Source organism: Cuculus canorus, chromosome 3 (genome assembly GCF_017976375.1).
Source record: "Cuculus canorus isolate bCucCan1 chromosome 3, bCucCan1.pri, whole genome shotgun sequence".
NCBI classification, from domain to species: domain Eukaryota; kingdom Metazoa; phylum Chordata; class Aves; order Cuculiformes; family Cuculidae; genus Cuculus; species Cuculus canorus.
Genome location: NC_071403.1, coordinates 18,173,982 through 18,200,860, shown reverse-complemented (window position 1 = coordinate 18,200,860; position 26,879 = coordinate 18,173,982). Strand labels below are relative to the sequence as shown.

Sequence of the window (26,879 nt, the reverse complement as noted above, 5' to 3'; positions counted from 1 at the left end):
TTAGTAACTGTTAGCATGTGGGGGGAGGATAAAAATTAGCAATACTTTGGGGAACATTTCTGTATGCAGAGCGCTTAGAGCAGAACTGGGTCGTATTTTACTTGATGTCTGAAACACTGGCAGCAAATAACTGCATTATAACAAATTTAACTGGAGAGTCTCGGTCACATCATGATTCTGTTGATGCATTCATTGTGATTCCCATGTTGAGTTATTCTGCAGAGTCATGCAGAATGAAAATATAAGCACTTATGTCTATTTCAAAGGTAATAAAGATTTGAATGTTAGTCCAAATAGCTGTGTTGCTGCATTTTGTGTATTCCCATGCTGTTTGTTTGGAATAAGTGAAGTTGGGGGTAGTAGGTAAAGGGTGAAGTTGAGGATAATGCTTCTTCTTGTTAAATAGAAAATATTTGTGCTTAAGATCTGAAAATTGGTACTTGCTAAGAGAGTTTTATTACAGTAATGTTTAAGAGACGTTATGAACTGGTCTTATGTGAAAAATCTGTTTGAACAAAAGGAGTTCAATATTATACTTCTAAAAGCATATCTCCTGTGCATTTCTGTTGGAAGGAAAGAGCAGAACTGGATATTTCAGAAAGCCTAATAGGGGGGAAAGAAACCAGCTAGAATTTCAACTAGATGGGACTAGCAGAGAAAAAAAATCTGCTGTTTATATACCGGTTGACATCACAATTTTGGCATGAAATTTTTGTTTGTAGAGTCCAGTTTTCACTTTTCATTTAGAGCTGTATACATGTGCTATTTTTCCCCTTTTGCTTTTACTTTCTCTCCTTGGAATCAGATTGATATCAAGATGAATTTCTATCATTCTTTGGAACTGTCATGACCTTTCCTGTTTCTGACAAAGCTTGTGAAGTGTCCTTTGAAAAAATAATTTTATTTACTTTTGAATCAGATTTAAAAAAAAGACTTTTGTCAGTTGTGGGGGTTTCTTGTTCCTTGTTTTAGGAGGAGAATGCAGTGATGGCATAGGTACATTTCATGCTGGTTATAGCATTTTGGTTTTTTTTTTTTTTTTTTTTGTCAGTGAAAGAATTGTCTCCTGACAGACTGCACCTTAGAACAATCCAAATAATTTTAGCTTTCGAGCCACTCTTTGTTGTTTAATTTATTAAATAAACTTTCTTAACCTTGTTCTTTCTTGATGTTGCTACCACATTGTGGTTCTATTTTCAGCAGTTGAGGTTTTTTTGTTTGGTTGTTTTTTTTAAATTTTTTTTTCTCAAGTGGGAGGAATCAGGACTAAAGTGAATTTCTGTTACGCACTTTTTTCCATTTGTAACTTCTACTGTAATGCTCATAGTAATTAATACGTTCAAATTGGCACTAGAACAGGTTTCTAGAGAGATGGTGAATGCCCTAAGCCTGTCAGTGTTTATGAGGCATTTGGAGAATAACATGCTTGAACCTTTGGCCAGCCCTGGAGTGGTCAGGCAGCTGGACTAGATTATAGTTCTAAGTCCTTTGCAATTGAAATATTCTATTAATATTGTTAAAATATTTATATTTTACATATTAATATTGTTTAAAGAAAGTACTTCACCTGGAGAAAACGTATTTAATAGCCTGTTTTAATAAATTATTTAAGTTCCACCATTTACTCCTTTATAGAAGGAGAAAAAGGGAAAGATGTAAGACCAAATAAACCCCATAATGGAATAAGGGTTTTTCCCTAGCAGATTTTGCAGTGAAATGAAGCTCTCATTTTATTTTTAAGTTTCTTGTGTGTGCCTTAGATTTGACTCTCATTTTCCTCTGTGACTGTGTATGGTTCATGAAGTAGTTTTATAAACTTTCTTTAGCTGAGAAATGTTTCGATGGCCAGTGTCACTTTTTTTTGAGGCTACAGCTCGTTTAGTATTGTTGAATCCATTTGTTAATGAGCTGGTTACAAATGTCGCTTAATTGTGAACAATGATTATTCAGACATGCTGTGTCGAAATACCACCAAAGTACTGCATAACATGGCATAAATAGCGATTTTCACGTAAATGGACTTAAATGAAGAGAAACTATAGTGTGGGTGTAATGTATATATTAAGATCTGTAGTAAGTATAGTCAAGAGTAATACAAATAGATCCCCCTTTTCATAACAATTGCTTTAAAAACTGTGTGAGGAATTAAGCCTACCTCTTTTCTGCTAACGTGAAAAAGTGAACACATGGCTTATGACAAATCATGAGAAGTATGACTCAAGATGTCAGCTGGCTGTAGTTTCGGAATGCGCCAAAGCAGATTTGCTTCATTTACCTTAGATTTTGTGCATTTGTGAAGATGTGTAAAGCTGAAAACTGAAGGATCTTGAAAAGGAAAACATTACAGCTGTATTGCTTATGTAGTTTTACTATTTGTGGTTAAACTAAAAAAAAAAAAAAAAACCACTTAGTATTAATCTTTGCAGAATTTGAACTTGTCTCATTTTCTATCTGGTTTCAGATAGAATTATGCAAAGGGCAGCATTTGTTAAGCTTTTGTGCTCCTTTTTATAGGAGCAAAGGAGCATTAAAATCTAAGGCAATGGATCAGAACGGTTGATGGTAGCTTTGTCACTACTTATGGCTATTCTTATATTTTAGGGCTCTGAAGCATGTATTTTGACTGTGATTCCTCCCTCAAGAACTGAATTCAGTGGACTAATTTTTGCCCCTTTTCTAACAGGGTGCCTGTCTGATGACATTAAATTTAGTAATTTTAAATTAAACAATCTGCCTGCATAATAACTAACTTTATGAAAAAAAATAAAATTATTTCTAAACTTTTTTTAAAGAGAAAAAAGAAAAGCTTTTCTTTTAACGTATGTGAATTTTGTAAGTAATTTAACTTTTAGGCAGTCAAATTCAGACAGCTTGCAAGGCCTTCTACGAATGTAATATAATTCACAGAAGGAAAGCCCTGATTTCCTGGGAACAGCTAAACATCTGCCCATCAATAGGAAGCAGTGAATGAATTCCTTATTTTGCTTTGCTTGCCACACAACTTTTACTTTACCTGTTAAACTGTCTTTATCTCTGCCCACAAATTTCCTCTCTTTTATTCTTATGATTTTAAACCTCTCGTGCTTGGGGGGATTGAACGACGAGTGGCTGTGTGTGGCTGAGCTGCTGGTCAGAGTTAAACCGTGACAGGAGCAAAAGAGAAAACTTACCCTTCCTCACTAGCAGGTTGCGTTGCTGGTGGTGGCAATTACTGGTGTAAGCAAGGCTTTTCAAGAACCTCGGTTTCAGCCATCAGCCTTATTTGTGTTAACAAACTGCTAGAATATGTGAAGTGATTACAGTGTGTCAGCAAGACGTGAGCACATTTGATGAAGAATGAGGTATATTCCTGTTAATTGGGTGTAATACAGAAGAATCAGTCTACATTAAATGCCAGTCATGGACTTATCTAGTTGCAGAATAGCAAAACATCACAAGCTTTTACTGCAGTACTTTTTTTTTTTTCCTTCTGCAAAGTAAAACTGTGAAGATGTATTTCAGGCTGTGTGAAGGATAAAACCACTATACACAAAACCCCATGCAAGAACTGAAGAAACTATTTCCATTCTCCCTCATTATTTCATTATTTTAAATTTTCTTTGTTAGAATACTTTAAGCTGACAATACCTCATGCATTTTGAAAATGTTTCTTAACTGAAAGCTTTTTGTTGATAGGATTTTACTGTTGTCGTAGATATATTGAAGTTTTTTTTTTCCTTGTTATATAAGATGGTCTTCTGATCTAGAATGGTAGCAGTTCAAAAGAATGAACTGCTTTTCACTGGCAGTCAGTACTGGTTCAACATTATTATAATCAAGTGATGAATAGATCTGTTGCTATTAACAGGAGCTTGTTTTGGTACTGTGCACTTGAAAACTATACGCAGTTATGAAAACTGGTCATGTTTGTAGCCTAATAGAGTACCACATGCACCACTTTTAAAGTAGAGTTACTTAAGCCAGCATTTTTGTGTAAAAGTGTTAGATGTAAAATAATTGTGGAGCTTTGACAGGTTGTTCTAACTTAGATGAGCTGACATGGAGTGGTTTTGCATTGTCTTCTACAAAGCTGTTATTTATTTGGTAGATCTGGATCTTGTAAGGATTCTGTAAATGTTGCTGTCCTTACAATCTTTGTCTCACAGTTGTTTTATGGTAACTTATATTCACCAGACCACTATTTAAATATAATATTGAATGTGTGCTTTACATTTTTAACTATGATTATAATGGAGCTTATTAGTCTATGATGAACTTTGCCTTAAAGCCAGAAAGTAGTAAATACCAACAGTTCTCTGTACAAAGTGGCTTGTGATGAATAGAAAAGAATTAATTGGGACCAGCTGGAATGAATTCTTGTACTTAAAGGTCATTATTTGTTTTTGTCTTTAATATACTGGAAATTTCTTATGCATTTGTGTAACAGTCTGGAAGAAAATCATTAATGCAGTAATTCTTCAAAAATAGTATGTTCCTTATCAAATTTTTTTTGCTTTTTTGTATAATAGGTGAAATATTACAGACACTTGGCACCTGATCACTTGCTTCAAATATGCCATCGACTTGGACCACTTCTAGAGCAAGAAATTCCCCAAAGTGTCCCTGGAGTGCAGACGTTATTAGGAGCTGGCAGACAGTCTTTGCTCCGTACAAACAAAAGTATGGAAATTTTCTGAGAATTTTGGGAATTCTTGGTATTTTGTGCCTTTTCTGCATTTTTGCATGAAAAGAAACGCCTACTTTTTTTTTTTTTTGTAACTGTTTCAAATAGGTTGCAAACATGTTGTATGGAAGGGATCTGCTCTTGCTGCACTACATTGTGGGAGGCCTCCAGAGTCCCCTGTAAATTATGGCAGTCCACCTAGTATAGGTAAGTCAATTTTATTATGGCATTGCCCTTGTAATTCTTAACTCCCAGTATGATTGATTATTGTGATGATGAGAGCTATGTACTAGTTCTGTTTATATTTGTCCTTTTTTTTGTGTCATATACCTTATCTTTAGTATTAGTTTTATTAAGGTGTTGTGTTGTCATATTTACCAGTTTGTACATGGGGAAAGAATGGGTATTGTAAATTCTAGTTCTGCTCTGAGGCTAATTTTGTCTTTGAAGCATGAAATGGAATAAAATGTATTTCTACAGTGAATCCCTACAAAGAAAAAGCTGTCAGTAGATTGGTAATTAGTGCTATGTAATAACATAATACCAGGACAGCACAGCCTGCACCTATTGTTGGAGAGAATAAGTCATGTAGGCTGGTGATGGCTTTCTTTGGGAAGATTTGAGTGTCATGTAGAAGTTATTCTTTCTGCTCTCTGGTCCATGTGGTACTTCTGGAGCCATGTTTTAGTTTGCTATGTTATATCATGAATCATGCAAGTGCTGTCCAAAAACTGAGAAGCTGGAGGTTGGGGTATTCTGTATTCTTTCTCTTTTTTAATTTCTTTTCCTTTTTTTAGTTATTTTATGCTCTCAAATGGTCACTAAATCATATTCATTGCCTTTCAACCTTTTAACAAGTTAGGTGTTTTTTTTAATTGTTAGAGGTATCAAGAGGTGTGATGTTTTAGAAGATTCTTAAAGGATCTTTTGTCTTTTGTCATAGATAGGATATTATGCAAAATCCTTTGTGATCCTTTTTGTGATCCTTTGTGATCCTTTTTGTGATCATTTGTGATCCTTTTTGTCTTAAAGGATCTTTTTTGTCTTTTGTCATAGATAGGATATTATGCAAAATCATTTGTGTTTTTTCATTTTTTTTCTGCTTATCTCCAGGGAAGGGTGAGTGGTTAAGGCCAAATTACCCAAATTACAAAACATTAGTGGTTTATGCAAAAAAAGTAGTTGCAGATAGATGTGTGTACAGCACTGCATGAGAGTGGGCAGAGAATACCCAATTGATTGGCTCCTGATCAGGTGCAGCTGCTGCTAAGACTTTAGGGCAAAATAAGAGAAGACTGAGGGTGTATTGGAGAATCTAATGTGTAACAATCTACAAAGATATAGCCAGGTGATCTTCAGAACAGGGGCATTTTTAATGTGGTAACTTGCCATTACAATTTTTCAGTCTCTAAACTCCTTTTGAAGGCTCTTGGTACTCTGTAAGTTTTCCATGAGCTAAATTTGGGCTAGTTATATTATTTCTGATGTTGAAGAAACTCAAAATCATATCTCAAAATGTATACCATCACACATTAGCTGGAGAATTATAGTTCTCTCTTAACAGCTGAAGCAGAAATACGCTACAGCTGAGAAGCTCTTAGGATGAGCGCAGACAATTATGACTTGTTCAAATGGTGAAGTATTTGATGTCCTAGTAGCTCTTCCATTTTAAAGCACAAGTTGCATTCTTACCATGGTATTTCTGTAGATGTGTGGAATTTGGGGAGAAAGCATGGTTTGTCTGGGTGTTCATAGCTAAGTTTTCAGAGCCTCCTCGGCCAGTATGTGTATTCTTCAGAAGTGGTTCACTTAAACCCTGCACCTGCACCTTCAGTGTGGTTTTGTTTAGAGCTGCTATTTTGGTATTCGTGTAGAGAGTTGTTTCTATGTTGTTCTGTAGATGTGGGGGAGAAAATGCTCCTTGCTGAGTAAAATAAAGATTGTAAACTTGGAAAATCTTGGACTAGATTAGCAGCTATTTTCAGCAAAGTGGCTGGAGGAGTTAGCTTTCTAATAAGTGAAGATTTCTTTTTTAACCAGTTTCCTTATGTTTTCCTTTACTTGGGAATACATTTTAAAATGTGTTGTAGAAGTTGGAGTGGAAGAGGACTATTTTGCATTGTGCTGTAGCTTGATCCATGGTATATAGTTTTTAAGAGGAGAAAGACCATTGTATGAAATCTATGGCAGCTGGAGTTTGAAGAAAGTTGTAGAGTTGCCATGGTAGTGAAATTAAATGTTAAGAAAAATAACTTTCAGACTCTCTTTAGGGAAGAACAAGTGAGGCTTTATAAATAAATGTTATTTTTATTGAACCTTTTGCAGAGCACTGAATATTTGCAAAATTGCAGTTATTTCAACATATCACTTTTTTCATGACCAATAGTTTCCTTTTCCAAACATTGAGATAAGTGTTGGTAACTCAGTATTTTCAAATGTGAAGTGTATTTGCATTTTCTGGATGTCTGTTTCAGAGCTGTGTGTTAAACCATTTGGTTTTAATTTATCCTATTCTAGTCTGATGCTCTCAACAAAATCATGGACTGAAATAGCTTTATACTAAGGTACGGTAGATTTAGACTGGATATTAGGAAGAAATTTTTTATGATGAGCATGGTGAAACATGAACAGGTTGGATGGAGTTCTGAGCAACCTGGTCTGGTTGAGGATGTCCCTGCCCACTGCAGAGGGGGTAGACTAGACGGACTGTAAAGGTCTCTTCCAACCCAAAGCATTCTATGATTCCATGATATTATTCTATGGCACATCTTTTATAAATTGAACTAGAAAATTTAGTACTGTTTCATGAAATAACTTCTCAGTTTTCTTTTGGGAAGACTGTATTTTATGTATTTGCCCAACAAAAAAAATTTGGAACCTATTATTCTTCAGGCTGTGTGTGTTTCAGGTGGAGAACCCAGTAATGCCTGAGGAGCAGAAAAGATGGTGAGGTCTTTCTATTTAGTGCAGGAAAACCTAATTTTCATTCCATTGCATAGGACAAAATATTCGTTTCCTACCCAATGCAGTTATGATGCTGATGGATTAAGTTTTTGTGTACGTTGAACCAGTTGCCTTGAAGGTAACTTTTATACAATTAAAATGCATCTATAAAATATGGACCATAATACAGGATGCCTGTAGAATATAAGAAAGAGAAACAAAGCTGGAATAGAGAACAGTCTTTGTCCAGTTGTTATCAGTCATGCAACATATAAAAAGTTGAAGTGCTTAATTAAGAGCGAAAAGAGCTGTGTCATATCTTTATCTGTTTTGTTGAAGTTCCCATTTTCTTGGATGCAGAAACAGAAAAAGAACTCTTTTTCAGTAATTTTCAGGAACTGCTGAAAAAGCACAGAACCAAAGCATAAAGAGAAAGAGCTTTGAGCTTAAAGCTCTTGGGGAAGGAAGATGGTCACTCAGGTGCAAAGATCTGAATGAGATTGGCCGTTTGACCCAGACAGCAAAGAGTGTTTGTCCTGACCACTGAATGTGTCTGCCTTTCAAAAATAGTATTTTATGGACTTGCTGAATAGTCCACCTCAAGAAAAGTTTTGAGGCATTTTGCGCTTTTCTCACAATGTCTGTATTAAATGCTGCTGCTGTGAGATTCTGAAACTGGTGTATAAGAGAATGTTTATATTTTCAGAAATGCTCCAAGAGGAGTTGGTGTACTTTTAACTTCCTGAAATACTCAGAAACAATTCCTGGCTTGATCAAATTGCTAACTTAACCCTTTACTTGGTAGACAGTCATCTGTAAGCCGGGAGACTTGGAGTGCTGCATGAAGTCTAGAAGTTGAACAGAAAAATGGTAGGAAGGTAGAAGCCACCAGTTCAAGCTGCTTTTTCGCTCTTAGGCATCTTTACAGAAGGGGGGGAGGGGAAACCAGCCACCCAAAAGTGGGCTGTTGATTCATTTAGTTTTACTAGCTTGGCGAGTGAAAGGAGTCATCTAGCAGTCTTTTTTATTATTTTTAACAGTTCTGAATGCCTTGGTATTCATTAGAGGTGTGTCTGGCCTCTCAAGTTATGAAACTTGATTCAATATGGGTTAAAATTGGAAGTAAAGTATATTCAGGTGTCCTTCCAAGTTTCTTCTGAATTTGGTTTTGTTTTTATGCGAATAGAAAGAGAACGAAGGTGAATTCCGTTCTTTGGAACAGAATTTCCCTTAGTTAAATACAACTCTGGACAGAAAGCAAGTTAAAGATAAGCCGTAATGATGCTTGTGTGTGCTTTTTTAAAATGTAACTTAAAGCCAATTTAGTTTTGTATCAAGTGTATCACTGACTAGTGGATAAGGCAGATTATTGTCCCCCATAATTAAGGCATATTTCACATTCCAGGATAAAAGTAAATAAGGTGATGGAGTTGATCACTTTGATAATTAAAATAATAAAGCCAAAGGGGTAGGAGGGGAGATAGGCACAGCTGATACTGCTTTATCTTTCAGGCCCCCAAATTTATCTTCCTTTTACAGATTGCTCTTTTTCTCCGAGCTGCTTCTTCTGCTTGGAGTCATTCTAAAACTTTGAAGGCCTTAAGTTGATGCCTCTTGTGTGTCTTTTGAATGGGAGAAAATCTACTCTTTTGTTAGTTCCACTGAAAACTCCCACCACTTTACTTTCATCAGCATTATGTTTATGTGTGATTTTTAAGTTATTCTGAGGGAAACCAAATAAGTAAGATCATCTTGACTCTTTGAGATGTGTAGTTTTCAGAGTAAGGTTGTTTCCAGCAATGAATTGTGACGTTAGGAGTAGGATTTAAAAAAACAAAACCAAAACAAAGTTCCATTTTACTAACTTGTTTTAAGTGCTGAACTCTGCAGTCACAGTTTAGGTTCCCAAGTGGCCCTTCACTCTTTGAGGCTGGTCATGTTGTGTGAAAACAAGCCCAGTTACCTAAAAACTAGGAGCCAGTTCATTTTTTTGAACCAATTGTACATGATGATAGCAGCTGAAATGATGAATTTTATGGCAAAACGGTTGTGTACATGTTTAAAACATAAACAAAATCTGTGGCTTGCTCAGGCATTGGTTTCTAAAGGTAGCTTCATTATTAAATATGAAGAATTCTGATTATTGAACCCAAAATGTCACTTGGAAGTAGTGGATTGTGATCCTGTGCTGCACAAAGACTACTTAGTAACTTCTGCTTTTTCTGTTTGTTCTCTTTATTTTTTTTTTTAAGTAGGATCTTATATGTGGGTAGTAGACAGAGGTGTAGAGCTAAGTTAATATTAATTTCCTTAGTTGACCAGGCATTGGGTGGGAGTTCTTTCTGTGCAGTGTCCACTTCACAGTGCCCTTCCATCAAGGAGGAGGTAGTCTCTGTTCTGTTGCTTTCTTCCTTTGAAACTTTCTCTTCTTGTTGGTTGACTTGCTCTAAGGGCCCAACCAGTGCTTTCTAACCCTTCCTGGGATAAAATCTCATCCTCCTTCCCTCTCTTATTATGTCTGGTTTCTGGGTCCCACTGCAGCTATTTAGCTGCTTATCACTCTTCCTGTGATTAACACCTTTGTTCATACTGACTCATTTGTGTGAGGCCAACCAAAATTTAAGCAGAGACTGAAAACTACTAATATGGCTACAACAAGGGAGATTAGACTTGTTCTCATGGGGATTTCTAAAATTTTTTTGTTCCAAATGCAGTTTAAACTGTGTTAGAGGCTATATAAGGCCTGACAAGTGTAGTTGCTAGATATGCATAACAATTGTTGTAAATCCAAGGGCCTATAATTAGTACAAAGGCATTATTATTAACAGTTGGTAGCCTTTCTTACCTTGGCTTGTGCCAGAAAAATCAATTTTATTTTTCGGCCACAGGAATTTATTTTTGAGACACGGCTATTTTAATTTTTGCCTGTAGCGTGGAGGGGAAAAAAAGCTATTGTGCTAGCAAAGTTTGCAGGTGACACATTGGAGTTGTTAGTGTTGAGAATAAAATGTGGGAGAAGGTCAGTCAGAGAAATCAAGCGGAATCACTTGGCAAAGTCAACAAAAGTAACTATAAATGTAGTTAAATGGAAGGGCATAGTGAAGAGCCATAGTGGATGTAAGAATGTAATTTAAAACAACAACAGGAAAAAATCTCACTTTAAATAAGCTTTTAAAATTTATACGTTTATGGGCAGTGTTTGAACTTGCAGGAGACTGTTTCTCTTACCCCTCCTCCCGCCAAATGCATGAACTTGGTGGACAATTTTCTTCCCATAGAATGTAAGTTCATAGTACTGTGGTGTTTTGTTTTGGTTCGTTTTTTTTTTTTTTCCAAGTTAAATAACTTTTTAATTTACTTAAATTTATTTTTAACCAGTTTTGGGGGTTTTGTATGTTTTGCGTTTTGATAAGGACAAAGAGTGAGAGAGAGATCCCGGTTTTCTTGTTTCCAGTGTCACTGTTGCATTTTCTCCAGCAGGCTGATTGTTGCTCAACAAGGGGCATTTCACCTCTTGGGCTTCCCAGTGATGTTTGAACTAGTAGTGATTTGCTCATTACCACTTCACGTTTATGAGAATATGGCTGGAAATACTGGCTTAGGTTCTTTTAGACTTTGTCCTCTTCAGTGATTTTTTTTAAAAAAATGCAACAAACAAAAACCAAACACCCAAACCCACCAAACTTGAAATTTCATCTGGAGTATTTTAAAAAGTTTTTAATAAATTCACATGTAGATTTAAAATTACATGCTTATATGAAGCCATTGGTTGGTTTATCCTGAAGAGTGCTTACAGTTTCCATTTATGGACAGAACATCTTTGCAAATTAAACTTTTAGTTAAGCTTTTTTTTCCCCACTTGTGAGCTATGGTTTCATTTGAAGACATTGCTAGAAGCTAATTTCCAACCTCTTACATGAAGAGCAAACTAAAGGTAACTTGCGAGTAGGTCAGGATTCCGGTCAGCTCACCTTATTGTTGTGACAAAGACCTTCCTTATTCTGTCTGTCTGTGTGCATAGGTTTATTTGGGGGGCTTATTTGTTTGGGGATATGTGGGGAAGGTGTGTAGGGTTTGGGTTTTTTTTACTTCCTTTTTTTTTTTATACTGCGGGATGATTTATCTTGTGACTGAACTAATCTTGGTTTCCTACTGTTTTAAAACAGACTGTTGGCAAGGAAAAGCTTGTCATAAAGCAAATGCAACTGCCTCTTTTCCTTGTATAAGGAGAGGGTGAAGAGGATATAGTAGCACCTTAAGGCAGTAGTGGGGCGTTGATTAAGAGTGCCTCACTCCACAGCTAATCATCCTGCTGCTTCACAAAGCATCTTGAACTAGGAAGACTTCCTTGAAACCTTGGTCTATGCAGTTAACCAAAATGTTTCGGGGCTGTTCTTCTGGCCTGAGGCCAAGGGGCTTGGCAGTTGTCCATACCACTAAGTACTTTTGCTCCTTATGGAGTAGCTACAATCTAGTTTGCGTATTTGATGTAGTTTGATCTGTGCTGACTCATGAACCACTGTCAGTTTGATCAGGGCCAAAACCAAGCAATGTAAGAGGCTTGTGGCCATTTCACAGTTTATGCTGGGGAGTGAATGGGATTCGGTGTCCGGACCCTTGCCCTGGTCCTGCTCCATTCACTAGTACAGACATAGCCATGGTTACATATAAAGAATGCCTAACCGGAGTAGTAATGAAAGTATTGGCTACCTCACTTGGCACTGCTAGGTCTCATTTTTCGTGTGTGCGTGTAGTGTAGTGCTGTGGATATTGTTGAACATTTATTTTTTTACTTGTCACGTATTCAGAAGCTGCAGATATGAATATATTATGTGCTTTATCCCAATTCTGTGGGGTACACAAAGTATCATCATAGCCATTCTTTGGTCTAATGATGATATGGGAAAGTGTTTGACTAACATCTATGAATCCACACATATAAGAATTATACTCTGTTATTTTATCATTGCATGAGTAGCAATTTAAAATTAACAACGCTGAGTTTTCTTTTCCTTACTGAATCTCTTGATTGAAGATTTCCATTTTAAAACAAAGTGGACTGCTGCTCCTCAGCCTTATTAGCTTTAAACTTGAAAAAAATCCCAACCCCCTCAAACAATGACCTATGAGTCAAAATAGGAATTTTCTATAACATTTTGGTAAATTGTATGTTAATTTTTGTTTAGTTTTTGTTTGTTTGTTTAGCCGTAGGAGGTAGTAATATTCTTAAAGAAAAATTGATTGTCTTGCAAGTGGTGGATAAATGTTTGATTGCGTAGACCTCAAAAAACAGGTTGCCTTGGAAAAGATTTAAATGTTTGTTGATCTTCAGCTGATAGCTGTGTGGAAGCTCTTAAGCTTGTTAGATTTGAAGTAGTTTATTCCTCCATGGAAGCTGACTCAGTCCTCCTGAATTTCTCACACTAGGTATAACGTGAGAAGCATGTATTTGGGCACTTGAGGTTGAAAGTTGTATTGCATTTTCATGCTCTGCCTTGCAGTTTAGTACTTTTTTTGCACATTTGTACGAGACTACTTTTATATGTACTTTTCCTTAATTATGGCAAAATGAGACCGTTACTATAGTTAAGCTGTTAATATAGCAAGTGGTCCAGTGTTGATGTAAACCTTCCCTTCTGAAGAAGTATTTTAGTTTATGAACCTAATATCATGTCTCCTTTTATTTCTTTCCCCATTTGGTAGTGGATACCCTGTTTTCAAGAAAACTAAATGGAAAATATAGACTTGAACGCCTTGTTCCAACTGCAGTCTATCAACACATGAAAATGCACAAACGAATTTTAGGACATTTATCTTCTGTATACTGTGTAACTTTTGATCGGACTGGCAGACGAATATTTACTGTAAGTACAAAATCTTTGTTTTTGTTAATTTTTTGTTAATTGTACAGGTGCCTTGTCACTTAATTGTTTCCAAAACCTAAATGTACTGATGTTACGTATCAAGAGCAGTGTAATTGCTTTACTACAGTTACTTTCAAATATGCTTTTAAAAACCATGCTGGTTTGCATGTTAAAGCAGTTTTGGCATACATGTCTTGAGGCTAGATGTGATGATGTGATGGTGATTGCTGATCTGTGTAGTGCAGTCAGAAAACTTGGATTGCTTTTAGTGGAAAGGAATTAAAGGAATTACCCTGTGTAGATTGTTTCCTCTGGACTTCTTTCTTCTAGTAAAAACATAAGCAAAAGAATGGTTGTGGCTGCAGGTAAGGAAGTCAAGCAATGTGGCCCAAATAAATTGAAAAACAATTAAAAATTTAGGCAATCAAGACGTGCCCATATTTAGGCTTTTTTTTTTACTATTCCTGGTGGTGATAGAAAACACAGGAGTCGGATCCTTTATCAGTTGACAGTCAGAGATATCAATGTGTAATTAAAGATATTTTAACTTGTTTCTATAAATTTTGTTAAGCTTAAAGCATGACTATTAAGTTCAACAGCCACTTAGGTTTGGTACAGCAGTGTTGAAGGAAACTGGAAAGCTGAAAATTGACATGATACACTGTAACAAATGTTGGTTCCCAAAGAATTGTCTTTATGCAATCACAGGAACTATTCTTTGTTTGTACTAGTGTTTTTAATAATTTGTTTTTTTAATGGATGTCTGAAATCAGTACTGTAACTGCAAGTTTACCAAGTAATGGGAAATGTAAGAGCAGATAGCTGCCCATGTAATTTGGCTTTCTTGGTAAGCAGTCGATTTTAACAGAGCCAAAGATCTCATAAATACGCACCTTATGCCAGTCTGGGACACTTGGTGTAATTGATACCTTTGTGGATCCAGGAGTTTCATTGTGTCCTCTCTGACTTCATGGCAGATAACTTCAACGGTGCAGGTGGAAGTACAGTTCAGTTCTCCTACTTTCCGTATTGCAGTCCTAAATCCTAAAATTCTTTCAAGCCAGTTTTAAATAAAATCTGCTCTTTTGCCCACATACATTTTGCTTTGTTGTGTGGAGGGGCTTGTGGTTACAGGGATTGGGACATTTACAGTGTTTTGAACAGACCTGTTTATTTGTCATACCTGAAGTAACAAGTGAACAAAGGCTTTTGTCGTCAGCAAGCTAAGTCCCTCCACAGTCATAGGCTTTGAATTCTTATGTCCTGTAGTTTATGCATGATAAAGCTCTCAGGAAAAGTGCTCTCAGGAAAAGTACTCTCAGTTGTTGGTTTATTTTGTATGTGACATGGCAGAACGGATTAGAGATTTTTCATGTACCAAATATAAAAGTATCCTTTTCTCACCCTGTTTGTCTCTAAATAAGAAATCCTGTTTGTGCTTCCTAGGTGGAGTGCATAAAACTCCTTCTTGAAGTCTTCAGATTCTTCACTTTCCTAAAACTTTCCCATGTTCTTAAAACGTTTCCTCTTCCAGAGATGTATTGAAATTCTTCTTGGGTGCATCTGGAATGTGCAACAAAGAATGATCATTGCCTCGCTTTTTGCAGTCTGTCTTAAAAGTGATTAAAGACAGAGAATTCTCTTGACTGCAACAGCAATTTGTTTCCCAAAGGAAAGTACAAGAACCAGAAATAAAACGGGTGGAGCAATATTGCTTCTGCAGCCCCAGATATTTTTTGGCAGTCTTTTGCTTACAGAGATACTGGTATCCTGGTATGATTTCTTGAAAAAGATGCCAGTTTCCGATCATGATTACTTCAATCTAGCATTAAAGTTTCCACAGAAATGAGTTGTGGCTAGTGAATTTTCTTTTTGGTGTGCCTGGAACAGAACTTCTTATCTTTGTGTTCTTACCTGAATCCAGTGGGGTTTTTTTTCATGTAGACGTTTAAGTGGATTTTGCAAATGGAAACCCAGTGGGTTACATTCTACATTCCAGTAAAATCCAAGTTGCTGTAGCTGGTGTGACATTGTCAGTGGATAAACAGTCACAAAATGTCTTGTTGTAATTGCATCTGTATTATGAAATGGTGCCAGTTCTTTTCTATCTAGACCACTACAGCTTCTACTGTCTCTAGTGTAGTGAGTAGAAATAGGAATTCATAGTAAAAAGTAAACCAGACTTCATCTGAGATATGGATGTTGCCAGCATGTAAATTTGCATCCGTCAATAGGGAATCATTCTTGCTCTTCGTTGTTATTCTACAGTCTCTGGGATTCAGTGTGACATTAACTGTGAAGAGGTTATTTTAGATTTATAATTGGTTCTAGAAGATGCATCGTAACCGTTTTCTTTTCCTCCTGACCTTTGAAGGATTGAAATCCTCTACAAGTTCTGTCTATGTTGTGCTTGAAATTAAAAAGGAAAAGAAAGTGATCTCAGTGCATTTTTGAGTCATACACTTCTGGGAGATGCTATCTTTACTAGGAACATGATGCTTTTACTTTGCCTAAAGGCAGTGAAAACAGGACATCGTGCAGTTTTCCTACTATCTAGTAGGTCATGCAATGACTGTTTCTATTTATATTCTTCTATGAAATTCATAAGAGATTTCTGAAGATAACATCTTGCCTGATTTATTTTTTCTGATCATACAAAAATATTCTTCATATGCAAACTGTGTTGCTAATTTAGGTGTTGTTTTTTTAAAAAAATTAATTACAATTAAGGCATCTTTACTTACAACAACACAGTTAAAATACCTATCAGTTGTCAGTGAAGAAAATCTAAATATTTCTGAGACTGTGTATTCTGGATGTGTTTAAAATTGTGACTTGCAGAACCCACGCAGGGTAATGGAAACAAGCATTGTCTTCTCTGGTTCCTGCACTACTTAATTTTCTGACTGCAAAGAAGGATGGCCCATCTCCTTTTCCCCCACCTTTATTTTCCTATCCTCTCTGAGATAACTCTTTCTAGGGAATAATATAAAGCGTTGTGTCATAGTCTGTGTAAGGTTTCCAACCCAAGATTAATTTGTACATTTCTTGCTAGTTTCAGTTCAGCCCACAAGTCTGTGTAATGGTAGGAAAGTGAAGCAGTTTTACTCCATACCTTGGCAGTGCTGCCATCAGTTCTCTCTTCGTGCTGAACTTGTTCAAGGATTCACTTTTGACAAGTGCTTTTTAATAGGCACATAATTCAAACCAGTTGTAGACATCACATTGGAAGCTTGAGCTGTGCTGTAGGCCAACGCCCTTGCTGGTAGAACTGCAACAGTATTTTAAGAGTTGTGAATTGCTCCATTCATTTCAAGCAGAATCCCATGAATTAGTTTGAACTCTGATATCTCACCAAAATGATACAGAACTTACAACTTTACCATAGTCTTTTTTGTAGTTCCTTCTTCCTATTTTTTCTTTCCTTTTTTTTGTTTTTCGTTTTCTTTTTTCTTTTCAAGTCTATGATAATGATGGAACAGAATGAGTTGATACTAGTTTTCAGATAATTGTTACATCATATAGGTGTAAAGTTTGAAACTTTTTGAAGCTTTAGATACAGAAGTGCAAATTGGAATCTAGAAACACAGGAACAATTATGGAAATTTATTAATTAAGTAGCATGGGGGAACAAACTGAATCTGAGTGCTTTATAGAGTGTTTGTATGTTTGCTTTAAGGAAGCAAAGAGATTAAAACAGAATCAGCTTAGAGCTTTATAAGCAGTTTAGAGGAAAAAAGGGGTACTTTTTTCCTCTAAACTGCTTATAAAGCTCTAAACAGCAAGTTTACTAGTTCTGTTGTAAACCTATGTTAACTTGTTCATTGGAATTGATTTGGAAGTATGCTTTACAGAGATTGCTTACCGAGTTTTTTCCTTTATTTTTTCTTTCCCTTTAGCTTCTCAGCAAATTATTAGAAGTGAGTAAATACAAGCTATAAATGAAATTAGCCTGTGTCATGCCATTTTCAAAACCATTCTGTAACTGACCTAATAACTTAAACTCTTTTTTTTCAATAAATAACACTGTCTCTCACTCAACGTATTAAATGTAATTGAAATTTGGAGCCTTTTCAAGAGCATGAAATTCTAGAAACTACATTTAACTACATTTAAACAACTGCGAATTTAAGAGATCCTTGAATCTTCTTTCTTGTAGAAGTTCCGAGTAAGTGAGTGTCTTACTGGGAGGTCCCAATTTCTGCCTATTAATTCAAATGTATTCCTGGTGGTGCTTTACTTTATTTTCATATAAGTATTTGAGCAGAGCTAAATGTAGCAATAAAAGTAGAATAAGATGCATGGTAGGTTCATCTATTGATTCTTAGTTCAGTGGGTCTGACTCAAGAAAAAGTTGGTAATCTAGAAGGAAATCGCTATAGAATCATACAACAGTTTGGGTTGGAAGGCACCTTTTAAGGTCATCTAGTCCAAGCCCCATGCAGTGAGACATCTTCAACTTGATGAGGTTGTTCAAAGCCCTGTCCAGCTTGACCATGAGTGTTTCCAGGGGTGGGGCTTCAACCATTTCTCTGGGCAGCCTGCTCCACTGTTTTACCTCCCTCATTGTAAAAAAAAATTCTCCCATATATCTCCTCTGAATCCACTCTATTTTAGTTTCAAACCATTACCTCTTGTCCTATCACAGCAGGCCCTGCTAAAAAGTCTGTCACCATCTTTCTTATAAGGTCTCTTTAACTATTTCTTCATAGGAGCAGTGTTTCATCCCTCTGATCATATCTGTGGTCCTCCTCTGGACCTCTCCCAACAAGGCCATGTCTTCCCTCTGCTGATGGCTCCGGAGCTGGCTGTAGTACTCTGGGCAGAGTCTCACCAGAGTGGAGTAGAAGGGCAGAAACACCTCTCTCTGTCTGCTAGCCATGCTGCTTTTAATGCAGCTGAGGATACAGTTGGCTCATGTCCAACTTTTCATGCAAGTCCTTATCCACGGGGCTGATCTCATCCTTTCATCCCCCATCCTGTACTGATAATGGTGATTGACCTGACCCAGGTATGGGACATTGCATGTGGCCTCATGAGGTTCATGTGGGCCCACCTCTCGAGCTTGTCCAAGTCCCTCTGATTAGCATTCCATCCCTCAGGTGTGTCAACTACACCACTCATCTTAGTGTCATCTACAAACTTGCTGAGAGTGCACTCACTGTGTGTCATTGATGAAGATATTAAACAGCGCTGGCCCCAGTATGGACCCCTGAGGTATGCCACTTGGCACTGATCTCCATCTGGACAATGAGCTGTTGACCACTACCCACTCTGGATGCATCCATCCAAACAATTCCTTGTCCATCCATCAAATCTGTATCTCTCCAATTAGGAGAGAAGGGCATTGTGGGGGACTGTGTCAAAGGCCTTACAGAAGTCCAGATAATAACATCTGAAGCTCTTCCCTTGTCCATTGATGTAGTCATTCCGTCATAGAAGGCCACTAGTTTTGTCAGACAGGACTTGCTCTTGATAAAGCCATGCTGGTTGTCTCAAATCACCTGCTTTTCCTCCACGTGTTTTAGCATAGCTTTTAGGAGGATCTGTTGCATGATCTTCCAGGTGCAGAGGTGAGGCTGACAGGTCAGTAATTCCCAAGATTTTCCTTTCTACTATGTTTAAAAATGAGTGCAATGTTTCCCTTTTTCCAGTCACTAAGGACTTCACTTGACTGCCATGACTTTACTAATATCATGGAGAATAATTTCAAGGGTTTGATACAAATTTTGAGAGAAAAAGAAAAATAACAGAAGTTAGAATATTGAGCACATGTTTTTCACGTTCATTCATACATTCTAACATGCTAGGGCAATGAGCAAAGACTACAAACGCTTGTTACAGTTTGAGGCTACAATTTGAAGTTATGAGGTAATTCAGAGATGCTTTTGAGGTTCATGCCAATATATTAAAGATTAATGCTCAGGAAAGGGTTGCGGCACTGTCCAAAGGTTTGGAAAATTATGCCTGTTTATAAGATATTCTAGCATGCTTAAGGTGCAGAACTTGTGGTGTAAGAGCAGATAGGTGGGTTGATGGATGGACATGGATCTGTTAGAGCAAGTCCAGAGGAGAGTCACGAAGTTGATGAGAGGGCTGGAGCCGCTCCCCTCTTCAGGCCATCTTCAGGCAATTAGAAGAAGCTTCACCTGATCCTCCTGGCAGACTTAAACCGTTCTAGTACCTGCTAGAGGGACAGCACAGCAGTGTGCAAGAAATCCAGGAAGTTTCTGCAGTGGTGCACTGATGACAGCTTCCTGGCACAAGCCACTGGAGAACTGACAAGAAAAGATGCTCTGCTGGATTTGATAGTTACGAACAGTGAAGAACTGTTTGTGGATGCGGAGGTCAGGGGCAGTCTTGAATGCAGTGACCTGTGAGGTGATGGAGTCTAGGATCCTGTGAGGAGGGAACAAGGTAAAAAGCAGGATCTCAGCACTGACCTTCAGAGGAGCAGAATTTGATCTGCCTGTGGGGCTTGCTTGAAGTAATCCTGTGGGATATGGTCTGGGGACCGAGAGGAGGAGTCCAATAGAGATGGGTGTTTTTTCAGGGATCACCTCTTCCAGACTGAAGAATGGTCCATCTTGATGTGCAGGAAGGCAAGCAAAGGTTGGCAGGAGGCCTGCATGGACAAGCAAGTAGCTCCTGACAAAATTTGGACATAAAAAGGAAGAATGGAAGAGGTGGAAGCAGGGACAGATCACTTGGGGGGAATACAGAGCCGCTCTCTGAAAGTTCAGCAATAGGGTTGGGAAAGCTGCAGACAACCTGGAGTTGCATCTGGCAAGGGATGTGAAGAGCAACAAGAATGGCTTTGTCAAGTATATTGGCAGCAAAGGGAAGACTGTGGAAAGTTTGGGTTGGCTGTTGAACAGGGCAGGAGGTCCAGCTGGAGGCCTGTCATGAGGGGTGTACCACAGGGCTGGTACTGAGCTCAGTACATTTTAACCTGCTCTATCTGACCCTGTTTGAGCATGGATGTTAGACTAGACTAGCTGCAGAGGTCCCCTCCCACATCAGTAATCTGTGATTATGTCTGTCCATCGCTGTTGGACTCTACAGACTGGTTGTTTTCCCTGGTCTGGCACTGTAGCAGTCTACCAGTTTGATAGGGCAGATGTCTACCACAGAACCTGAGCATGTGAGTTTTATGCATAAATAACAATAATGTAGGCTGTACCATTGCTCTTTTTACCCAAGAGGCAGAAAACATACTAACAGCCTTCCCTTATCTTCTTTGTCAAATAGACATATCCCTTCAACAGTCCCTCTTATGACAAAGTTTTTGGAAGTAGCTGTTGCTTGCAGTAACTAATAAGACTGTACAAGGAGGCAGTCCTTTCTTGAGTGTTGAGGTTAAATGTTCAAAGTGCTGCTCTTTTGTAATGCTGATTGCTGCTTAGCCTCAGCATCCTTGAAGGACATAAGAGAAGTCTGAAATCTCAAATCATAATTTTCCATTTGAGGGAAGAGGGACCTTCTCTTAATACAAGTACTTGTTTGAAGTGTGTTAGCAGTGGCACAGAATTTGTTTGATAACCTCAATTGAAGGCTCAGAAGTCTATGCTAAAAATGGCTAGGGCAGAGGTATGGGAGAAGTTGTCTTGCCCACATCTCTGCAGTCATGTGTGCATCAGTTGAAACAGTTGCGAGCAAAGAAAAGTCGTGCCTGCCTGAGGAAGATTAGAAGCATGGCAGCTGGTATAGAAAAATTATCTACCAAGGCAGTCCAGAAATCAAATACACAGCAAAACTTTAAATTATCTTGATTTCACATGGAAATAAGGGGAAATAAATTGTCTGTTGATTAGCATTAATGTAGTGTAAACAGACTATCAATATTTATTTTAAAAAGGGGAAGAAAGAAAAGAAAGAGGCTTTCTAAGTCCTTGTATGCATTCAAGGAACTGCAGGGTGTATCTGGGTTCCTTTAGAAAGCATTTCCTGGAGTGTTTGCCTGGCTCTCTGGCTGGACAGTTCCACTTCTCATGTGGTGGATGTGTTGGTAAGAACTTCCCGAGTTGGATGTTGGTGTCTTGGGACTGAGCTGCCCCAGAACAGCAGCTAAATTGAACCTTGGCAGTGTGGGATTTCTATAGTTACATAAACGTAGACTGAGGAGTGTATTAAGTAAGGAAAAGATGTCATTTACTTGTTTACAAAAACTGTAATGTTAAAAATAGTATCAGTAGTCTCTAAATATTTTTAGAGACTTAGGGTTGTTAGACATTTACATTCACCGAATGCTTATCAGTTTTTTCAAAGTCGTAGAATCACAGGCTCATTTAGGTTGGAAAAACCCTTAAGATCATTGAGTCCAACTGTAAACATAACACAGTTCACCACTAAACCACGTCCCTAAGTGCCACATCTACCCATTTTTTAAATACCTCCAGGGATGGTGACTCAACCACCTCCCTGGCAGCCTGCTCCAGTGCTTGACAGCCCTTTCAGTGAAAAATGTTTACCTAATATCCAGTCTAAACCACCCCTGGCACAACTCAAAGCCATTCCCTCTTGTCTTGGTGTTTGTTACTTGGGAGAAGAGACCAACACCCACCGCATTGCAACCTTATTTCGGGTAGCTGTAGAGAGGGCTAAGGTTGCCATAGCCTGCTTTTCTCCAGACTAAACAAACCCAGTTCCCTCAGACACTGGTCCCTGTGCTTTGGGTGCCCTTTTTTAAATAAAAAGCTGGAAATAGTATTGCCTTGTCTTCTGACTTCTTTAAAGGACAAATAGTAGATAAACTTGTGCAGAGGCACTGTAAGAAGCTGGAAGAGGAAGAATCCAGATGAATTTTATAACGATGGTGTCACTTTGTGACTTGCTGCGATACCTGTGTGTCCAGTAGGAGATCAGTGCTACAGATGTTAAAACCTAACACTCAGCTTTGTATTGCTTCTGAACCTTGGCAAACAAATGTAACTTCTACAGCAAATCTCTGTCTGTGTGTCTGTGCATATTCAAATGTCGTCATGTTGAGCAAGGTGCAAAGATAATCGGACTTTCAAAGATGCGGGAATGCAAAGAAAAATGAAGGGCAGAGTTCTGAAGTTTTTGCCAGGGATGTGAATTTGTTGTATACAGGCAAGCAATTTTGCAGTGAGGTCGGAAGATCAGCAGAGTGTGATTCAAGCATGGTATTAGGTACATGAAGTCTCTGAAATTTCTCTAGAAAGAGTGATCACTTCAGTGTTCATTAATGTGAGTATCAAAGCAGATTTATAATATTTCAGCTTAGTGGAATAGCTGTTCATACAGGCTTTTTACCTCATTGTTACTTTGGTAAGCATACTACTAGTGCTGGTAGGGCATGAAGATCAAACTAGGAAGATAAGGAACCTAAGTAGGTATAATGCTAAATGACAGTCATGGTACCAACTAATAATAAATATACATGTTTAATGTAGATTTTAGTATATTGCAACAGATTCTTCAGTTTGTGCTGGAGTTTTGGGAAAAAAGTCTCACTGAAGAGCATAAATCCAACTTGCCGTAGGATTTCATATCTGAAATGCACAATGGTTTATATATACTGTTGAGAACTAATGTAGTTTCAGATTGTGTTTTGAATGCAGGTTGAAAGACTGGTAAAAGCAGAGGGAGGAATATTTATCTGTGTATGCCACTGGTTCTGTTTTTCAGTTCCTTGTGTTTAACTGTAACATCGAAACAGCTATGGAATGGCTCAAATAATTTCTGTCTTCTAGGGGTCAGATGATTGCCTTGTAAAAATCTGGGCAACAGATGATGGAAGGTTGTTGGCGACCCTGAGAGGGCACGCAGCTGAAATATCTGATATGGCAGTGAACTATGAAAACACCATGATAGCTGCTGGAAGCTGTGACAAAATGATCAGAGTCTGGTGCCTTCGAACTTGTGCACCCTTAGCAGTTCTGCAGGGCCACAGTGCATCTATAACATCATTGCAGGTAGGTTTTTGCTTTGTGAACTCACCTGAACAATAAAACGCATCATTTGACTGAAAAAACAACCAACCCGAGAATGTTCTATGTATTAAAAATGCGTGCCTGGCAACTAAGCCGTGAAGTGTGAAGGAATCTTCATGGTACACACTGTGAAATAAGATGTGTTTATTGTCAAAACGCCTGACCCTTGAAAAATGCCAGATTTAATCCTTGTTCAAAAAAATTGCACAACGCGTGTGGGCAGTTCTGTTTTGAAGAATCATTCCTTGGCAGGCTTGTGGTTCTGAGTGCAGGTACATTGAGTAAGAGCTGCAGTCACTACTTAGTACTTTGGTTTGTTTATGTTTAGAGTTGCATGCTGTTGCACAACTTGAGTTGTGGAGAGGGAGAACCCAGAGTGTTTTGGCAAGTTATTCAGAAGGGTTATTCTGAAAGAAGACAGTGACTCTGAGCAGCATCATGTTATTTGGTGTTCGTTGCAATTTATTTTCCTTAAGAATGGTTTGTTACTTATTTTTTTGGGGGAGAAGTCAATGACTTGAACTTCTTAGCGAGTCTGGAACAGATTAACAGGACACCTTTTCTTTTTTTCTCCCTCTGTCTTCCCAGTTCTCTCCACTGTGCAGTGGCTCAAAGAGATACTTATCTTCAACCGGGGCAGATGGAACAATATGCTTTTGGCTGTGGGATGCTGGAACCCTTAAAATAAAGTTAGTTGCTATTTTATTTGTTACTATTTCTTTTTTTTGTAATTAGGAATGATCTACAAATGTTGGGGAAATTTGACTAAAACAGAACTTGTCACTGGCTGGTTCACTGTATGAATGCTGAGTATGATCTATTTCTGATACAGCTGTAGTTTGCTTGCTTATCTTTTAAAGACTAAGTTAATAATACAACATTTTGTGGAATGAAGCAAGTAACTGTATACCTATTTTTTTTGATATCTGTGTTAATTCAGTAAAAAAGTATAATGATTTTATTTTTTAATATGATGTCCAAAGTTGGTGCATCTTGGTTCTGTTCTCATCTCATGATCTCAACTTAAATTAAAATTACATTGATAAAATGATGGCAATCTAGGGTTGAAAATCCAGGTAATTTTAGGAGACTAATGTCCTAGTATAAATTAGGATGGGCTATTTTATGTCTGTTCTTTCCTTATTTGTATTATCTTATAGTAGTTGCTCTTTACTGTAGTGTGGCAGGAGGCAGAATTCTTGGGCAGCTGTGTATTGGTCACTGAAGTTGAGCCTCAAGTTTCTGCCTTCAAATAATAATGTTAAAAATGTTGTCAGGGCCCTCAAACAAAGATAGTTTTTAAAAATGGTCTTGTTCAATGATTTTCAAAGGCTTTTTGTTCCTTCATCACAAAACACCTGTAGCTTAAAGTTGGAAATAGTTGCTTTTAGTAATCTCTGGTGATTTAGCATTGGGAATGGGATGTGTTCTCTCAGATATATTCTCCTGGCAAGTAGGGTGCCCAGGTTATTATGCAGGGCTTGTAGATGTGTTTTCTTATGTACTTCTCAAGTTGTCTGATCCTTAATTGTTTTGGTGTTCTCTGGGTGTTTTGACTCTCCCTTGATACTGTAGAGGTACTGTTTCTCAGGGTGTTAATCCTTTGCTGCCCAGTGCGTGCTGTATTCAAAGTAAGACTGTCCTTCTTGCTGAGGAGAGGAGATGGCTTGTGTGCCTCTTTTTAACAGGTGAAAGAAAGGACGTGCCACCACACTGTTTATCTTAAAGTCTCTTAAAGTCTGAGCTTTTGTTGACCAGATGAAATCTTAACTGCCTGATTGGTAAACCTTTCCAGCTCATGTTTTGTTTCTGTTTCTCTTTTACTTTTTTCCCTTTCTTTTTTCCTCCTTTTCCTGAGTGAAGTTTTGAGTCTATGGAATTGAATTTTGAAACAAATTGTCATTTGAGTATAATGGAACCTATGAGACTTAAGTAGGTTATACTATATGAGATGGAGATGAATGTTTAGAAATCATGAATGTTTCATGAAGTTGATGAATCATTGAGTTGGGTGGGATTTGTCTTGAGGTAAAACTTAGGGAGTGGTAGGAGCTTCTCAGGTAATACCTTTTCATGATGATATGTAAATGCAGAATAAAAACTTTCCCTGAGATGCACTCAGCAAATATTAAAGGAGTAAAAGATTTTTGAGTCATTTTTTCACGTATAAGTATTTGCAGCAGATGTGATCAGATAGTGGCATAGATAAATATGATTAGTTCAGCTGTCTTGGGCAGCACAGAAAGGAAGTGGTCTGGTAACCCAAGATTTTTCAGTTTTTCATGTTGCTTAACTACAAGAGTGCAGAGTGAATTTTGAGACTAGAATTTGTACCATCCATACCTTCCGTTCTGGAACTGGTTTATATGTTGCAGTTGAGAAGAAGGAGGAATGCTTTAAGCTGTGTTTCTTTGGTCTGGAAAAAGATGAATGCACAAAGATGAGACCTGTACAGTAATGAGTGTCTTGAGGAGGGCATATAATGAGTAATTGCTTGTTGGCCCTTACTGTACAGGAGGGTGTCAAGTGAAGGTAGCCAATTCTAAATTGGAAGGAGATGGTTCTTTATAAAACACAGTTATGAAACCTCACCACATGGTTTTATGCATTATGAAGATACTAAAAGTCATCACTGTGGTGTTTTTCTGCTCTTAAACATCCTGTTTTGGGTACTTTGGAGGCTGGACACTCCTTTTAGATCTTCACTTGAACTTAATAGAGCTGCTATGTATTTGAAGTAATTGATGCTTTGTGATCCAAGCTAAAAGTTGATGAAAATATGATAAAGTCTAATTAAGAAACACGTGTCTTTTGAGACTAGAACATCACTGTATGTCACTCACATACACTTAAAAGTAATTGGACACCCACAAAAGTCTTCACGGAGCTCTTCCTGAGTTGAGCACTATACTAGATCAGGGGAATTTGCTATTTACAGGAAGTTTTACTTTATGTGCTAAACTGCAAACTTCTATAACTGATTATTTTGGTTATTCCAGTAAACCAAAATAAATGTTACTGAGAATCTGAGTTGAGTGCAGTTTTCCACAAGGAGGCCACATTGTGTGGACCATGTGTCTCAGTAATGGGTGTACACTGTCATCACAGTTTTCGATGAGTTTGTTACACTTTTTTACACCTCAGGATCTGGATCTGCTTCCAGAACTGCTGTAACATGACAGCTTCCCTCACGTCCATTCAGTAATATGCTGGGGGAAAAAGGAGTGCCAGCAATATGAGAGCATCAAAAGAAAGACAAGAGTCCTATTAATTTTTTTCATAGGGCCCTTTGTGAGGTTATTTTTTTTTTGAAACATGGTGTGTACGCCCTCTGGAAGAGAGAATAACTAGTGGAGTGGGAAGTTTGTCCTTCCTTTTGTCACTGTAGTGAAAAATACAGGCTTGCTTCCCTTCAGTGTCTCTAAAAAGGAGAAAAGCTGGCAGAAAAAATAT

The 26,879-nt window shown here is 37.7% G+C and overlaps 1 protein-coding gene across 3 annotated transcripts in view; it reads left to right on the top strand.

The window, feature by feature from the left end:
* Window positions 1-26,879, top strand: part of PHIP (pleckstrin homology domain interacting protein) — a 113,715-nt gene that overhangs the window by 6,726 nt on the left and 80,110 nt on the right. For all 3 annotated transcript variants that reach the window (XM_054063684.1, XM_054063683.1, XM_054063685.1), the window contains 5 exons: window positions 4,509-4,659; window positions 4,772-4,870; window positions 13,310-13,470; window positions 23,187-23,408; window positions 24,015-24,115. In XM_054063684.1, coding sequence (XP_053919659.1) covers window positions 4,509-4,659; window positions 4,772-4,870; window positions 13,310-13,470; window positions 23,187-23,408; window positions 24,015-24,115 — 734 coding nt within the window. The remainder of the gene's footprint in view (window positions 1-4,508; window positions 4,660-4,771; window positions 4,871-13,309; window positions 13,471-23,186; window positions 23,409-24,014; window positions 24,116-26,879) is intronic.